The sequence below is a fragment of the Vigna umbellata genome, chromosome 1, assembly GCF_029865625.1.
Source record: "Vigna umbellata cultivar VRB3 chromosome 1, Vumbellata_1.0, whole genome shotgun sequence".
In the NCBI taxonomy this organism is placed as follows: Eukaryota; Viridiplantae; Streptophyta; class Magnoliopsida; order Fabales; family Fabaceae; genus Vigna; species Vigna umbellata.
In genome coordinates, this window is record NC_142165.1 from 14,625,242 (window position 1) to 14,643,813 (window position 18,572).

An 18,572-nucleotide genomic window follows, 5' to 3' on the forward strand; every position below is an offset into this window, starting at 1 on the left:
ATATAAAAAATTATATGTATCAAAATATCATGAGATAATGGTATCATATTATACTGGTACGTTTATTTGACATATACTACACAAATAAAATGATAATAAAATCGTAAGTTTTGTATTCTTTTAAAAAAAATAGAAAAATAAAAAATAATAAAGTATAATAAATTTATGTGTGTCAAAAATATATTTAAAAAAAAAAGTTGAGGGCGATGAGATATATTTGGTTGGTGAAAAAGAAAAAAAAAAAAAAAAAAGAAAAGAAAGAAAGGGAAGGAAAGAGGAGTGTGAAGTGATGCCAGGTGTCGTTGGCGTTTAATATTGAGGGAAATAGGAAAGCAGAGAGTGAAAGCGTGGGTTCCGTTTGATTTGATTATTTGCGTTCCATTCCCTTTGTCTTCGCGGGTCCTTTCGCCAACACGTTTTTTTCTCCCAACCCCATTTCCTCGTTCGGACATTCAAACAAACACCTTTCTCTCTCTCTCTCTCTCTGAAGAAGAAGAAGAAGAAGAAGAAGAAGAAGAAAGAAACTCCGTGCAGAAACGATGACGAGACATTTGAATCTCTCTCTCCTTTTGTGACTCTCTTAGGTACTTTTCTCAATTCTCATTTCTCAAGCGCTTCGTGTCTTGTCGCAATCTCACCTTGGATCCGTGTGATTGGATATTCACGCATGTTTGATTTGATTTTGAATGCGTTATGTATATTGGCTCATGAACCTTTCATTTTGTGTGTTATCGTGTCAGTGTTATCCCCGTGTTTATAGTTTTTCTTCAACATAGTCAAACATGTCTAGTTTCGTCGGCGTCCTTGTTTCTGATCAAGAGCTTCAGAGCCAGTTCACTCAAGTCGAACTTCGAACACTCAAATCTAAGGTCTGTATTTTCTTCCTTTCTTGTATTGTTTTTCGTCGAAACCGCAACCTCGGACTCAAACGCGCCTTCTGTTTATTATTTTTCTTTTAGTATGTGTCGGAAAGGAATCAGTTGGGACGTGTTACTGTCGGAGATTTGCCTGCTATTTTTAAGAAATTGAAGATTTTTTCTGAACTGTTCACCGAGGATGAGATTAAGAGTGTTTTGGCACAGTCATATGAGAACACGGACGAAGACATTGATTTCGAGTCCTTCTTAAGGGTGAGTTTTTATTTACCTCTGGAAAAGTTAAAAGCTAGGTTTATGCTCCTATACGTTCATGTGTTTCTTAATTTAGTTTTTACATGTTTGTAAGAATGACCTTTTGATTGATTTCGCAAAGAAATATTTGGATAATATTTGTTACAATGTCATTTGATGTTCAAATCGACTCTTGGCTTTTCATGTATGTGCACTTAACACGAAACGAAGCTGTTATTTTGTTTTTGTTTTACTTTTAAATATCTGCGTGAGCTGGTATATTCTAATTTGTAGATGAGTAATTTTGTAGGTATTATTATATTTATATTTACATTGAACATAGCAACTTAATCAGTGACATTGAATGGCAGGCACATTTAAATCTGCAAGCCCAAGCAACAGCTAAAGATGGTGGTTCAAAAAGCTCTTCTTCATTTTTGAAGACAGCTACAACAACTTTTCATCATGCCATTAATGAATCAGAGAAAGCTTCTTATGTCGCACATATTAACAACTGCTTGGCTGAAGACAAATTCCTGGGTCAGTTTCTTCCAATTGATCCATCAACAGATGCATTGTTTGATCTTGCAAAAGATGGAGTCCTTCTCTGGTAGTGTCATGAATCAATATGGACTCGTTTAAAAAAAATTGTCTCCCTTTTCTTCCACCATGACTTTGTTTATTTTATTTCTCCAGCAAGCTTATTAATGTTGCTGTTCCTGGGACCATAGACGAGCGAGCTATTAACACAAAAAAAGTTCTTAATCCATGGGAAAGGAATGAGAACCATACCCTAGGCCTGAATTCGGCCAAGGCTATTGGTTGCACAGTGGTTAACATTGGTACACAGGATCTGATTGAAGGAAGAGTAGGTTTAATCCTTCTTTTGTCCCTCTCTTCATGTTTCCAGATTCCTTTTGTTTCATTCGACCGACTTTAACTTGTTTTATTTTTCAAAACTTTCCTCTTTGGTTTTTGTAGCCCCATCTGATACTTGGTCTGATTTCACAAGTAATTAAGGTAAACTACTGAAACTCTTCTCCTTCCTTCCTTAATATGGAACTCAGATAAGAAGGTGGACACCAGAATGAGTTGATTATTCATTGGTAAGACATGTAAACTTATGCTGTCTTTTTTGTTTGTTTGACTTTTCATTACGATGGCAACATTAGATTCAATTGTTAGCTGATCTCAATCTGAAGAAGACTCCTCAACTTGTGGAATTAGTGGAAGATGACAAGGTGATATTGGATAATATTGTTCCTTTTGTTTGTAGTTTACTAAATACAATGTTTTCTTCCTTTCCTTTACATGTCAGAAATGTGATTGAAATAAACCACTATATTATATCGTAACATGTGTGCAGGAGGTGGAAGAGCTTATCAGTTTAGCACCTGAAAAGGTTTTACTGAAATGGATGAATTTCCACTTGAAGAAAGCTGGATATGAGAAACAAGTTACAAACTTCTCGTCTGACCTAAAGGTGAGGGAAATTCTTACTAAGTTTGCATGCTGACTTGCTCTTGTAGAAATAATTCTGGACATTGATGAAATATTATTCAGTATTCCTTCTTAGTAACCTTTTCCTATACCCAACACTGCCTTTATTTTGTGTCTTTTAAACCAGTAAAGAAACTATGGACCTTCTTGTTGTTGGCCTTGACAACCATAGACCAGTTTTCAAGGAAAAGATTCACTATACAGCTGTACATCATGCCAATTGCTGAATCATTCTATGGCTAGTTTTTTATGTGGTTGGCAGATGTTTTCATAGTGAGATATAATATGATTACAAATTGCATGTGTCTATTGTATCTACAATATCTTCTTTTTGCAGGATGGAGAGGCTTATGCTTACTTGCTTAATGCTCTTGCCCCAGAAGTGGCTGGCCCATCTGCCTTAGCAGCAAGTGATCCAACGGAAAGGGCTAGCTTGGTTCTTGAGCAGGCAGAGAAATTAGATTGCAAGAGATACCTCACTCCAAAGGACATAGTGGAGGGATCGCCTAATCTTAATCTTGCATTTGTTGCTCAAATTTTCCAGCATAGGTATGGTTAGTTTAAGAGTATGTGCTAATTTTTTCATTGAAAATTCATACAATAAGAACATTTTGGGATGTGCTTCTAATAACTCATGCTGTGCTCTGTCATTCTGTGAATGGGATGGGGGTGGCTCATGTATCATGTAACATTGTCACTTAAGCTTATGTATTTCATTTGTTATGATTATCGTGAAATAGGCCTTTCAGTACAAGTAATGGATATTGATCTCTCTAATTGATTCATTTGTCAGGGAAGGTTCAGTGAATGTTTAAGTTAGACGTATACAGTACAGAATGGATCTTAAGCTGATTCAGATTGTAAATTTCATTTAAATAAATCCAATATCTGTTACTTGTACTTTTGCAGGAATGGTCTTACAACAGTTGACAGTCAGAAAATGTCCTTCGCTGAGATGATGACTGATGATGTAGAGACATCTCGGGAAGAACGATGCTTCAGACTATGGATTAACAGTCTTGGAGTTGCTACTTATGTCAATAATGTTTTTGAGGATGTCAGAAATGGGCAAGTTCTTCCATTGTTCTGTTGGCTCACCATCTGCGTCTTCTATTTTCTTATCATTTCTGTTTTCAACTTATGTCATCTTTTAATGTTTTCTTTAACCTTTATTGATTGTGATTGTCCTTATTTCCTTTTATGCAGATGGGTTCTATTAGAAGTTCTTGACAAGGTTTCACCAGGATCTGTCAATTGGAAACTGGCCACAAAGCCTCCTATTAAGATGCCGTTCCGAAAAGTTGAGAACTGCAACCAAGTTATACAGATCGGGAAGGACCTAAACTTTTCATTAGTGAATGTTGCTGGCAATGATTTTGTACAAGGGAATAAGAAGCTCTTAGTGGGTGAGTGTCATGTTATCCCCTTTTTGTGATGATTTCTTATTGGTAGAGAACCTTTTATAATTGTGTGGTGGGTTTCATGTCTTTTAACATCTGCTTGAATTCTGTTTTGTCATCATCCATTGGTTATTTTGTTGTGTCAATGCATTATTTTATGCTTCAATTCTCTCTAGGTAATTCTGCCAACTAAAGATTGTCAATAGCCAGGATATATTTTTGTGATGCATTACTGAGGAATGTCAGAATGTTCTCTATAGCGCTTATGTATGCTGTATACAAAAAAGGATATATGTTATACGTAATACAAAACATAAAGCTTTAATCCAGCCCATATTAGGGAATATTCATCTTCTTTATTCTTTGTCCCCAGCATTTTTGTGGCAGCTGATGAGGTTTAATATGCTTCAACTGCTGAAAAATTTGAGATCTCATTCCCAAGGTAAAGAGATTACCGATGCTGATATTCTAAACTGGGCAAACAACAAAGTGAAAAAAACAGGAAGGACTTCTGAAATGGAAAGTTTCAAGGTACAGAACCATCTATTGAGAGTTATGTGTGTGTGATTATACAATTATTGGTACTCTTAATTTACATTTCTCTATAACAATTATCAGTACATTTGTTTGTACTGCTTGTTTTTGGAGCGCAATCACAGGAATCTGTTATCAATAGCACTAAGTAATTTTATTAAGGCTTTTGAATGAAGAAAAATATCGTTCAGTTTTTATGAAGGACAATGTACTCGATTGTTGCTTTGATTTGGACTACAACTCATCGTTAATGTTTATGTATTCTGCTTCATCAGGATAAGAATCTTTCCAGTGGCGTTTTCTTCCTTGAGCTTTTGAGTGCTGTGGAGCCAAGGGTTGTCAACTGGAGTCTTGTTACTAAAGGGGAGACTGGTATGCCAACTGAGAATTTATGCTTCTAGAATTCTGTCTGGAACTCTTTAATTTCTCAACAATCATATTTAGTATTAATATGATGAGAATATGCTTACCTTATTGGCAACAACTGGAAATTTCAAATTATTCTGTCTTGAATTACAGATGAAGATAAGAAGTTGAATGCAACATATATAATCAGTGTTGCTCGAAAACTTGGGTGTTCCATTTTCCTGTTACCTGAAGACATAATAGAGGTAAGTTCCTAGGTGTTTTAAACATAATTTTGCTAGTAATTACGCTAGAGTTGTCCATGGAAAAGGACAATTTTTTATTTAATAGGTTGCAGTCTCCAGTAAACATTCTTTTATAGGATCATGGATACATGATGGTTCTAAGTTCTTAAAATTGGAATAGTACGTTTCAACAATTGATTGATTGTTGTATATGACGGAGAGCTCATGTCATTTATCCAAAGTAAATAATGTTTATGGAAAAAAAGTTTTTTCTAGTATCTAAATATATCTTTTCATTGAGCTTCCTGCCCACATAAATGTTTCAAAACAGGCCATTAGTAAATCTTGCACATTTATTATATTAGTGCTTACCTAGATTTCATCAGACTTTTTATCTGTCCTTTATTTGGCTGAGAAATTTTATGTCCGACTCTCCCTTATCTTGCATTTAACCTTGACAGGTCAACCAGAAGATGATACTCACTTTAACTGCTAGCATAATGCATTGGAGCCTGAAGAAACCTGAAGACCACAGCAACCGCGAAGCAACGCCTGCAACTCCGATGGAAAATGAAAACGAAACAGATGTAGTTGACAAGGTATCCAATTTGTCCGTTAATGATGATGATGCTTCGGAGAATCCCAGCACTGCTTAAGTAGAAAGGTTGAAGAAAACCATATCCAATCGAGAATGAACGGACACAACACAATTTTGTTTATAGAACTAAAAGAAGATGCCAACCTCTCGGGTTCCCTGTTCGAAAGAAAGCTTATTGTTTATTATGAAAAAAACCACAGATAATAAGGATATTGTAAATTCTTATTTTAGATTTTTTGTACTTAGGCATATTCTTTGATGAAAATTGCATGCGAAATTTCCCAATAATAATATGGATGGAAGGCATTCTTTTGTTTTCCGTCCAACTAAGATTATTTTTAATGCGGTGTATGCAGATACGAATTGAAGTGGATGAAAAGAACCAGTGATTATTTATGCTAGTTCATGCTATGTATGACAATTGAATACCTTGTATGCCAATTTTTTTGTCTTTTGTTTTCCTATAACTTTCTTAACTCTGTTGTCAACATCGCATAATGTAATACATTTTTATTTTCCGAATAATACTGCTTTATTATAGAAAACATCTCAAAGGAATTATTCATCTCATCATTTCCCTTGAACCATGTACTTTGTCTTCTACTTGGTAAAAACCTTCAGCTCTCAAAGTTCGTTTAACCTTCCCTATATTTTCTCTATGAATTTTCTATCTACAATTACATTATCTTAATAAAGTAGCAGGATATGCTGATTCCAGACTAACGTAAACAGATAAGGTTTCAAAGTCAATCCTTGATGTAGTCGTAGATAATTTATGTGGCTTCGTGTTCTATTCTTACCCTAGTTATGATCCATTCACACATTTTTAATTGCTATCAAATACAAATCTATTTCTTCTGCAGTACCTTCCATGTTAGACCTAGATGATCATGGACTCTACTATACCATGAGTGAACACGTCTCACTCTTAGGCTTAGTGAAATAACTCACCGATAACTTTGTAGTGAAATGATTTTTCATTACAGAATAATTTAGGTTGCATTTAGAGAAAAAAATTAAATATGTTTTCCTGGAAATTTAACGTTTTTTAAATCATTATTTTATTTCTCTGTAAGTATTTAAAGTTACAAAAAATATGTGCTTTTAGCTCATGTAAAAACATTGGTGAATAAAACCTTTTAAAGCTAAAAGGCACTATCTATATATAATTAGAAGAACACAAATAGGGCACCATTTTGTTGATCTTTGCAACTTTCATCGACTGTCATTATGAACAGAAGTACTGAACCGATGTTGATTGTTGCACCAAACACATCAACACATACAACTCTAATCTCCAAAAAAGAAAATGAAAAAAATTAAAATATATATTCAAAACGAATGTCCTCGTTTAAATTCATCCCATGGTAGTCCATCTTTGCTTATCAACCTTGTCATTAGATGAAAAGTTGCAATCAACTCCACCATATAATTTTTTTTTTCATTTATTACGATTACCCTTTTATACTATACCATAAAGAATAATGGTAAATTTCATCTCTTTAAATAAGATTTTAGATTTATAATATTTGAACATGAAATCTTACTTAAGGGTAGAAAAAATATAGTCTTTTTGCTGTAGGCTTGATTGTCCAGAAAACGTAGAAATTGAAGCAGAAGATGGCAAACAGCTCAGGAACCACGGGATCGCATTTATTCATACACACCGTCATAATAAATCCCTTTTCATACTTCATTCATCAATTCATTCCTATTCAGCGTTGCTAAAGCTTCTTTTTCAACTGTGTGCAAGAAAAAATAATCCCTTTAATCAAGAATTCTGACTAAATAAAGGGCTTAATTCGCGACGTGTAACCAACCAACCAGTATTCAATGCCCATAAGATGATTTTTCCAATACATGAAACACCACCATCTTCATTTTGATATAAATAAAATATTACAATTATATTTGTTAATTATATTTATTAAAAAGTAAACTTTAAATCTAATTCAATTCTAAAAAATAACTTGTAAAATAAAATTTAAATTTATATACTTTAAATTAATCTTATTTTTATTTCTAATCAATTTAAGACTTCTAATAATATTATATTTTAATTATAAGAGAATATGAGTGAAGAAGGGTGAAAATTGATGTTGATAGAAATTATAAGATTAATTAATAGATTATTATGTCCGTATCCAAATTTACACTTAATGACCTACAAACATCCTGAAAATGAACAGGGCTTGTGTCATGCCCCGAGGGCGATACCATTTCAGATTAAATTAGAGAAACGTAACGTAACGAAAGGTACCAAAAAAAAACCCAAAAGACATGAAATGAAAGCTAATGCTATTTGTCATCTGTTCTAAGGGAATTTAACCGTCTGATCCTCTGATCAAGCTCCTTCATCACTTCAGGTTCTTGTTTCTTCCTTTGCTTTGATATCGTGTTTGTTGTCATTGATCCTATCTTATCAAATGCCACCTGCAAACACAATCAATTTTTCATTCAACAATTGCATTATTATTAAATCGCGTCAATCTTATTCCTTGTAGTGCTTTTCTTCTTCTCATAGCATTCAATAAGATAGTGAGAGTTTGTCTTACTGTCAATAGATCGTCTGGATCAAATAGATGATGCGTGGTCGTCTGCAAAATGTTGATCACTTCGCCAACATGATGGGTTAGAATCAACTCATCTTCCTTCATCTGCAATTTGCAGTCACCATTGTTCAAACATCCTTTCCAATGTTCAATAAAAATAATAAAGTTAACCACGATTTTACTCTCTAAACTATAATACGATTTTAGTTTTCGTTCTAATCTCAAACTTTGATCTTGTTAGATTCCTATACTTAAAAAATGTATGAATCTAGAGTCCCTTCATCCAATGGTATTAACTGTTTTTTAGCATAACAGATGGCAAATCACACTGATATTTGACAAAAGAGGAACTTGTGGATTACATCCAATGCATAAAAAATAATTAATGTTATAAGACGATATTTATGTATTTTTTAAGTATAGAGACCTAACAAGATCAAAGTTTGATAGGGACGAATACGAAAATCGGATTATGGTTTAGGAACTAAACATATCTAACCCAAGAAAATCCAACAAAGAACAAAAGGGCTAAGGTAGTGGTACCTTAAAGATTGCCAAGGCCACGTTAAATATAACCTTAGCACCCTCGTTGAAGATAACATCCCAGACGCGAAGAGTTGTCTGATCCATGGAGGAAGTGTTAATATGAGGAACAATTTAACATTTTTTGATGTAGAATTTATTGCCGCATTATTCTAACCTCGGAAGGCAGACTTTTGGAGAAGAGGCAGAGGAACCACTCGGTGGCAACAAGGGAAACATCAAATTCCAAAGATTCTAAATGACTCGCAATCCTGCATTTCCATCACTACAGTTTTCAGAAGGTATACTGGGAATCAAACATATACGATACACAGTTAACACATCGTGTAAAATTACCTCGGACACTTCTTAGCCAGTAAATCTTTAAACACTCTTTGTTCCACATGGCATCCTGACAAGTTGTTTGTGTAACAGTCATTCACCAGGACATTCTCCAACAAGACAGCAAGCATCCAAAATGCATCTTCTTCTGTCTTCATCACAAGCAACAACAATGCTGCCACGTAATTTAATCCCTGGAGCAGTAATATAGTAGAGTTAGCAGTTGAGAAGATATGTACCCAAGTATGCACTCAATATATTTAATTTTCAAGTAAACAACCAATATGTTATTGAGTATAACTTCAATTTAACTGGTGAAACTATGTGGTGCTATAAAATACAGTGGATGAAGCAGTTGAGAAAAACAAACGTGGGAACAACATAGAAACTGATCCATGCTTCAGTCACACCATGTCGTTAATTTACAAGAGAATATTCAACCAGCATGTTGCTATTTTTTGTGAACATGTAACATCTAATCACGGATGAAAAAAGAATAGAAGAAGCGTTTTTTGTTCATGATGTGAATAAGCATTAAGTCATTGAAAAAGGAAGCCACATAAAAGATATTTTCTCTTGAAATACCTAATACAGACACATAACAAAGTTAGAATTTTGCCTTTCATGTACTGCGAAGAGAGACACTACTTCAAAAGAAAGAACAGAGCAAACCTACCTGACAATACCCAACATCAGAATCACGGAAGGAATAAGCAACGAGAACACGCCTGAGAGCAGCATGCCCCTCAGGAGTGTCCAGCCATGGGTGGCCAGGGAAGGTTCGGGGTAGGTCCTGCAAACGTGTTTACGGAATGATTAGAAACAGAATAAACGTAATTAGCATTATAACAAGTGGGCAGGTTCAAATTATTCTCAAACAAAAATCAATAATCAAACATCATTTTAAGGATAGCAGCAAACACCCTGATGACAGTTGCCTTTCCAAAACCATAAAGTGCACATTGTTAACTAAGTAGATAAACAGCATCCACATCCCAATAAATATATACAAAAGTCTACATTTTGTATACGCAAACTCCATCCCTAATCTTTAACTATACCAAGGATCACACGAATTACCATCTCTTTCTGATCAGCTTTTACTCAAAGCCACATTTTGCCTCAACCAAATTTTGTGTAAATTATTCAAATGGGATATACCAATAGGGCTCAAGTATCCTATAATTGTAAAGGTTACAAACATAGGGCTGACAAATGCTTCAATTCCTGCAGATCTTCCTTCATTCTCAATATCATAGCATCCATAAATACAAAATTTTACTCATAGGGGAAAAAACACAAAAGCAACGCAGACAGTCATTCATCAAAATCTGCTGCAAGATTTTGTCTGAAATTTTTGTCAGAAGGCACAACGCAATGTCCATACAAAGTGATTTCTCCTTCAAATCAATTTGAAAATGATCCACAAACCTGCAAACACTTGTCAAATAAAAGGTAACCAAACAAACCAGAAGGACCGTGATGCCCAGAACCATAATAAAGAAACTTGTAATCAAATTCAAAACCAAACCAAACTGTGTGCGATGATCATAAAAAGAAAAGGGTGAGCTCCTCACATGATCTATCTGCCGGGTAGCAGGGGTGACCTTCCCATCCACAGCTTTGGTCAAATCATCATAATAACTGTCAGGCACGGTGGACTTTTTCTTGGCTGCCCCTGACAAGGAAAACCAAATCTTAGGCCTGAGAACTGGGGGTATCCCCTTCCTGATCAACTTCTTCAACGTTATAGCATTGGTCAGAGCTGAGAATTTTAAGGAGGATGTAAGGGCACTGCTTTGCCCGATGGTAGTGTGCAAATACCAATTTGCCCCCTTGCTGGCCTCCAATGCCCACCAAACTCTTCCCTGTTGCCTCACCTTCTCCCTTACCTCATTCAACACATTCACATCATCCACATTCCCTTCCACCGTGAATCCATAAAGGTCTTGGAATTTCACAGTCAGATTTGCCCTCCTGGAATGGATGCTGGGCCTCAAAACTGCTACCTGAGATTGGTATTCAAAGGCAAGGTCAATTTTGCTTTTGGTCCCATACATTTTTTCTTGTGTCGGATCAAGAAAGACTGCCACAACAAAGGGCTGGGCTTGGCTTCCCTTCGGTGTTCAGACTAGGTTGTCTTATGTATTGGGAAAAGGAAGGACCTTGTCAAATAACAAAACTACCCACTAGTCTGAAACCGTGAAAAGGTCCATTCCAAGGACCTGGGTGCTTAAGATTAGGTGAGGAGACGCCGCAAAGTTGTCAGAAACAAAATGGGTGCAACAAGATTTGGGGAAACAAAGGTTGGAGTCAGAAATTATAAAAAAAGGGACAAGCTTTGAAAGACCCTTTCTGCATCCTGGAGGAAGCTTGAGCCTTTGATGTATTGAGCTCAAATATCTTGGGCGAGTCTATTGAAAACACTTCACAAATGTGAATTGTGGACAGAAAAAAAAAGGAGGGTTGAATATTCAAGAAAAGAGAGACAAGATGAGACCCAGGAAGACAGAGGTGGAAAAAACATAGAAAAAAAAAAAGAAAAAAAGCGAAAATGAGGGAAATTAGAGATCCTTTAAGATGAATGCAAGATAAGAGAGAGGAATGATTGGAAAAGATTAGGTCTTGAAATGGGTAATGAGATGAAGAAAAGAAGGAATTAGAAAGAAAAGGAGAAGAATAGAAGGCTGGAATTTAGGGAGAATTTTTGCATAGAAAGAATGTAAAAACAGAACGGAGAAATAGGGATGCCGATCTGAGCTGGTTGCTGCCTCTGGCCTCTGCTACAAACGCTCGCTCTCGTCTTTCTCTTCTATAATTCTTCTCACTCGTTTAAATTTCACCTTTTTCATATATTATATTTATTATAAAAATTATTAATAAATTATTATTATTATAACGTTCATTAGGTGAATGGATTAAAATGCATCATTGATGAAAAAAAATGTTTTGGACATGTTCAGTGATTCTGGTGCACTTTTCAAATTTAGGAGATAATGTCTTGTGTCTTTTTCTTAGACTTCTGTCTCGCATAATTGTATCCTCCAGAATTTTGTATTTTTTATATTAAATCAATTTTATGATATTTTTATTTTTTATGGTAAATATTGAATGTATATTGTTGTTGAAGCAATTGAATACATTTTTATTAATTTTTTTCTTAAGAAAATATAAGTATATATGACATTAACTATATTAAATCAGTTGTTTTTAATGAAATTAAAATGTCATTGTATAAATTGTTTACATATCTATAGAGTAATGATGGTGTGATGTAGAAAAACTATTTAAGTCATATAAATAATTAAAGTGTAAGTATATTTAATGATGTTTCTTTTTTCCTATTTTGTTTCACTGGTGGGTTAATCGTACAGAGACAAAATAAGTTTGGCAATCTTTTACAATTTAATACTTTTAATTACTTCAAGTATAATAAGATGATCAGGTAATTAAATAATTACTGTTTCATTTATTAGTATATTGTGACATGTTTTTTTTTAGTATTTGAACATTTATAATTTTTTATATAGAAGTTTGGAAATATTGAGTTTTTTATTTATTTGATGTTTGCGTGATGTATATAACATTTTTTGTTATATTTGGATTATATATAATTTTAGTTTTTGATTTTATCTTAAATTTTGATAATATTAAGTTTTCTATTACATTTATTGATATAAAAAAAAAGAAAACTAAAATTGCGTTATAATTTAAAGATAAAAAATAATTATTTTTTATTGTTTTACAAATCTACATGTATTACATATTTTCAGTTTTTATAGATAATTTTTAGAATCAATATTTTTAAATATATAATTATACTGAAAATAAAACCACTTATTTATAAATAATTAAGAAGAGTTTAAGAAGTTGCAAGCCCCCCAATTAATAGGTAGACACCACATATGGGATACCTCATTTTTCACGTTAATAAATACATAGAAAAAATAAAATCAACTACTTCATTTATATCCATTAAAGTAACCATTTTTATACACAACAGATTTTATCTCCCATAAAAATATTATTTTGCCATCATGAATATGGATTTTATATGATCCTTAGATCTAGGCATTTAAGGGGTCATTAAATCCATAATTATAGATAAAAAATTAAGGAATTTATATCTTAAATTTAAGGTTCATTTTAATTTGCTAGAATATAGCTTGTCTTGTTCAATATTAATGTAATGCTTATAGATTGCTAACTATATGTGAAAAAAAGAAATAGAAAACTGAGATCCCACAAAACTAAAACGAAAATTGATTGTTTTGATAATTTTATTAGATTGCAAACTTTTTCACTACCTCACTCCAAAGGAAGATGAAAAAAAAAATAACTATAATAAATATGACTAATATTTGTAAATAATGAATATGGATATTTAATTTAATTGAATGGATATGGTATTATGTATCCAATTCAGAATATTCGGCTCTTACTAATAATTAATAATAACTTTTATTTAGTTTTTTAATTTAAGTGATTAAAATAAATTTGTCATGGAATGAATATTAATCATAAAAAATTAAAATTTTATTTTATATATTTTTATTTTTTTTATCTATATTTATGAAACTGTAATTATTTTGTAAGTTGTGGATGATTGCGTTCAAAGGAGATATTACACTCAGCAATATATTAATAATAAAAGCATTCTTTGGTTCAAACTAGTGTTAGGTTTGTGGTTAAAATTTAAAAAACACATATTTGAAACTATAAGAGAAGAATATTCAATAATGGTAACATGATTATGTTATTAAATTGCAAGTTACTTTCTTTATTCCTTATTTATTTAGACATATTGGACTAAATTCAAGAGAAAATAGGAGCATGGGAAAACATTGTTATCATATAATTCATAGAAAAAGTTTTTATCTTTCTATTTTGAGACTTATATATGTAAAATTATATATACATTTGGTCACATTGAATTAGCTCAAGAATTATGAAAGATATCTGAAAGATAATTATCTAGTGAGATATTGTGGTATTATTTTGTAGGTTTAATACCCTATTTTGTCTTTAGTTTCGTTCGACAATGTCAAATTAGTCCATCCTTTAAAACGTGCGTCAATTACGTCCTTACATAATAAAATTTATATCAATGAAATCTCTTCCGTTAAATCCGTACAAACGACGTTAATTATTTTTCTCTCTCTTCTATTAACGCCGTTTGTATGGATTTAACGGAAGTGATTTCATTGGTATAAATTTTATTAAGTAAGGACGTAATTGACGCACGTTTTAAAAGATGAACTAATTTGATGTTGTCGAGCGAAACTGGGGAAGGATATTAAGCCTATTTTGTAAGACGAATTAAAGTCATACATCAAAATGTATCACGTTTATAAATTTATATTGAGAATTGAAATTTATTATTAAAAAATGAAAGTAAAATTGAGTGAATAAGTAATTAATTGAAATTAGCTTGTGGTGAAAGTAACGTTTACTTTTGGTCACTCATTAAAAAAAGGATGCACTTAATTATCAGCAATTAGATTTTATCATAAAGTCAAAAGGATGATCAGTAAGAAGGAATAGTTCAAAATTTGAATGCATCACGTTACAAGGATTGTTGAATACGATTTTGCAGAACATGCACAGTGTTCATAAATTATTTTCAATTTTTAAGTGCCATAGTCGTGCCAGTGACTATGTGGTGCTCAACCTCAAATTCAAAACCAAACATAAAAAATCATTCAAATTATTAAGACATTATTTACTTTTAGTTTAATACTTAGTAAAAATTACTTAGTAAAAAATGAATTATGATTAGACCTAATTAGAATTTTCACTAATTACAAACTGCTAAAATCTATAAAAATAGAAGTAAAGGTAACAAGTTATTACATTTATTACGAGTTTACGATTTTACTATTTTTATCGAATTAATTGTTAACTTAACATTAAAATATAATGGGATACTTGCATAAATTTCAAACAAAATTTAAATAAACTAAAATTAATATTAATACAAGTAAAATACAAAAGTAAATATTAAATCACACGATATAATTATATAAATTAAAACATAATATAAAAATATTTTGATAAATTAAATATTATTAATTATAAGTATATATAAATATAAATACTATCATACTTTGCATTAACATACAAATATATTGTTATCTTAAAAAGCTTAATACTCTATTTTGTCCCCAGTCTCGCTCGATAATGTCAAATTAGTTCATTATTTAAAACGTGCGTCAATTACATTCTTACTTAATAAAATTTATATCAATGAAATCCCTTCCGTTAAATCGTACAAGGCCTTAATAGAAGAGAGAGAAAAATAATTAACATCGTTTGTACGGATTTAACGGAAGAGATTTAATTGATATAAATTTTATTAAGTAGGAACGTAATTGACGCACGTTTTAAAAGATGAACTAATTTGATATTGTCGAGCAAAACTGGAGACAAAATAGAGTATTAAGCCTATCTTAAAATATATATTTATGGTATGTATTTCCTATCCATCCGTATCTTTTTTGACATCCAAATCGTGATTTGTTTTTTGAGAAAAAAAAGAGTTTTTTACCCAACAAAATAATAATTTCCATGCTTTTCACGCAGTTGATTTATATCTTCAATCATATTAATTGGTAAAAGTGAAGGGCAAATTTATAAAAGGAAAAGGGTGAGCACACATTTTTTTGTTGACATGTGTTTTGCAGTTACGTTACTGTTTTATGGCCCACAAAATGATTGTTTAGATTTGCTCAAAACTGATGTAAGTGGGGCCCACCGGGCCCGTTAGGTAGGCCCATCCTTTCACTAGCGCCAAATGGAAGAAATCACCTGTGGCTGAGACTATTCTTATTCTCAAAGTTATGGATAAGCCTTACAGAATTTTCAAGCAACCTCATTCGATTTGTTTTACCTACATGCACAAAATATTTAAATTATTATATAAAAATAAAGAGATTGTATACCGTTATAATATCATAAATTGTTATTTGTAGTATATTTTACCTATTAATTATTTTAACAATGTTTTTTATTGGTTAACTGTCTGAATTATTATAAAATTATGCTAAAAATTATGTAGTAAGCTAAATATTATTTAATAGAAAAGAGTTGCATTAGATTAATTCCGACAAGGTTGTGTTCGTTCTTGTTACATGGGCCGGCTCCGTTTTCACATTGGGCCGGACCGGCCGGTTGACGTTGATGTGGGACCCACTTTCTTCTTGAATCAAATGATTCAAGCCGTTCTTCATCGGTTCGTGGCCATTTCATTTCATCCACGATATTTTTATATTTTAACAGTACATTCAGGAATTCAGTATTTCTTTTATTTTCACAGGCAATCTCAATTCAAATTTATAAATTTCAGAAAATAAAAACAGAAAAAAAATTATACAAAAATTAAAATTAATCTATTCAAAGGTTAGAAAATAAAATTTTAAAAATGAGATGAAATAATATTTACAAATTAACATATACATGAGTTCATTTTAATTTACATAAACAATTTTTTTCTATCAAAAAATACTTATGAAAAATTTAGTATTAATTGAGCATCTTGACTTGCTGATTTTGTAGTATTTCTCGTACTCTTGGTTAAAATAAACATTATTTGAATATATTAATAGGAGGAAGCAAGAAAATATCTTACGGAATAAGGAAGAGAAAAAACAAATAAAAGGAAACAACTAAAGAGTGATGATACCAACCTACATCCTTTGCCACAAAGATAACGACCATTCACCTTCACGTGCTATGTCATTATTATAATAATAATAATAATAAATAATAATAATAATATTATTATTATTATTTATTTAAGAAAAAACCTAGCTATCAAAACTCATAAAAAGCTACGAGGACAAAAAAGAAAATGTTTATTTCACAATTTCACCAAATTATGAAAAGTACGTATCCATTTTTTTAATGCAAAATGAGTCATTTCTATCCGTTTTAGATCAGAAAAAATGGGATGAGACTTTACATTAACTTTACATATTAAATTATTAACTTTTAAGTAAACTTTTTTTAAAATTAATAATTATTAAGTTTACATATTAAATTATTTCATCATAATTAATAGTTAAATTTTAAATTAATATTTTTTTACATTTTTACATCTTTTAAGCAGTATAATATAGAAAACTAATTAAAAAATTCAACCCGACGCATCAAAGATTAATCATACGTAAAACTTACTTAATTGAATTAGATTAAGTTGAATCGTATTTTTTTGAAGCATTTCTTGAATACCTGTGTGGCCACTGTGGCTCCCGAGGCCCAAACAATAATTATCAACCCAAAGTTGAGCCCATAGTTGCTCTATATCTTCATTTTTTTGTTTCCTTTTATTGATTGATTAATGTTAGACAAAATTTGATTAAAGAAAGCAGAGTGATTAAAAAAAATTAACTGGTCAAATTTATAATGATTAGTTATAAGAAGGGAAATAAGATATCTCAACAAGTTAAATTTGTTCAATTTTTATGGTTATTTTGTTGGTAATTTTGATTTTCCTTTTTTCAAGCTAATCGTATCAGTTTATGAGATTTTTTAGAAAATGGGTATGATATTTTGACATTTGATAAATTTTAACATTTATTATAGATTTTTTTATAATAGAAAATATTCTTTTTATAAAAATCATATTACTTGTAAAAAGGGATTATCAAGTGATTAATAAAATCATGAAATAACTATTTTTCTTTAGAAATAACTAAAAAGTAGTGCGTAGAAAATAAAATAAAATCACATTCATCCAATAAGTTAATATGATTTTCATTTAAAGTAAAATAAATCACCTTAAAAATCTAATATCATTAGTTCCAAATATTATACGTTTTTTAACTTTAAAATTATAAACTCAAGTTTTTATGGAAATATTTAAATATAGTTTTTGGAGTCTTTTTCAAAACTATACAAGACTTTATTTAACATGTAGACGATATCTTCTTACCATTTGAATTCCTTTCCATTGTTCCACAAATAACTTAAAAGATTCAGATTTTATCCTGTTTGTTCCTAATAATTTTCATTTTAATATGACATACATTTACAACTTAAGGGAAATATTAAAATTAAGACATTTTATTAGTTAAATTATAGTTTCGTAGTTTTATGTACAAAATATATAATAGAAAACTTCCATTTTAGTTTTTATAAACCTTTTTATTTAACTATTAATCTGTGGAATATATATTGTATACACCAATATATCAAAGAAAAAATATATAATAAATTATTTTTCAAGTAAACTAAATGAGAAATAACAGTTTAGTCAAATTGAAGCACACATCTAATCACTGGATTAACATGTTGGTGTCTCTTATTCAACGTGAATGAACTTATACCGAACATTAAGGACAAAAACATTGATTAGGCTTGAGGCTTATCTCTTGCAGGTTTCATACACCTACTAATGATAATCCATTATAATATCTAAAACTTGT

At 31.4% G+C, this 18,572-nt stretch overlaps 2 protein-coding genes across 2 annotated transcripts; one reads left to right on the top strand and one right to left on the bottom strand.

The window, feature by feature from the left end:
* Positions 1–282: 282 nt before the first annotated feature.
* On the top strand, positions 283–6,152 carry LOC124843074 (Actin binding Calponin homology (CH) domain-containing protein). Its single transcript, XM_047319705.2, has 15 exons — positions 283–584; positions 741–869; positions 960–1,130; positions 1,481–1,719; positions 1,806–1,977; positions 2,091–2,129; positions 2,282–2,350; positions 2,476–2,592; positions 2,947–3,158; positions 3,519–3,677; positions 3,816–4,015; positions 4,383–4,540; positions 4,819–4,915; positions 5,063–5,154; positions 5,595–6,152. The coding sequence occupies exons 2-15, from the start codon at positions 783–785 to the stop codon at positions 5,787–5,789; spliced, it is 2,007 nt and encodes a 668-aa protein (XP_047175661.2). The 5' UTR covers positions 283–584; positions 741–782; the 3' UTR covers positions 5,790–6,152.
* A 1,678-nt stretch (positions 6,153–7,830) lies between these two features.
* LOC124843073 (Ypt/Rab-GAP domain of gyp1p superfamily protein) lies at positions 7,831–11,968 on the bottom strand. Its single transcript, XM_088096764.1, has 7 exons — positions 10,725–11,968; positions 9,824–9,940; positions 9,163–9,341; positions 8,984–9,077; positions 8,827–8,904; positions 8,287–8,388; positions 7,831–8,164 (listed from the first exon to the last, which is right to left on the bottom strand). The coding sequence occupies exons 1-7, from the start codon at positions 11,205–11,207 to the stop codon at positions 8,030–8,032; spliced, it is 1,188 nt and encodes a 395-aa protein (XP_087952890.1). The 5' UTR covers positions 11,208–11,968; the 3' UTR covers positions 7,831–8,029.
* Positions 11,969–18,572: the final 6,604 nt, after the last annotated feature.

What these genes read in the sequence shown, in the direction of transcription:
- LOC124843074 (XM_047319705.2), top strand. Translation starts at nt 783, where the DNA reads ATGTCTAGTTTCGTCGGCGTCCTTGTTTCTGATCAAGAGCTTCAGAGC. An exon ending in AAAGATGGAGTCCTTCTCTG is followed by an intron (nt 1,720 to 1,805) that starts GTAGTGTCATGA and finishes TTATTTCTCCAG; the next exon opens with CAAGCTTATTAATGTTGCTG. An exon ending in AATTAGTGGAAGATGACAAG is followed by an intron (nt 2,351 to 2,475) that starts GTGATATTGGAT and finishes ACATGTGTGCAG; the next exon opens with GAGGTGGAAGAGCTTATCAG.
- LOC124843073 (XM_088096764.1), bottom strand. Translation starts at nt 11,207, where the DNA reads ATGTATGGGACCAAAAGCAAAATTGACCTTGCCTTTGAATACCAATCT. An exon ending in CTGATGTTGGGTATTGTCAG is followed by an intron (nt 9,342 to 9,823) that starts GTAGGTTTGCTC and finishes TTACTGCTCCAG; the next exon opens with GGATTAAATTACGTGGCAGC. An exon ending in ATCCAGACGATCTATTGACA is followed by an intron (nt 8,165 to 8,286) that starts GTAAGACAAACT and finishes TTGTGTTTGCAG; the next exon opens with GTGGCATTTGATAAGATAGG.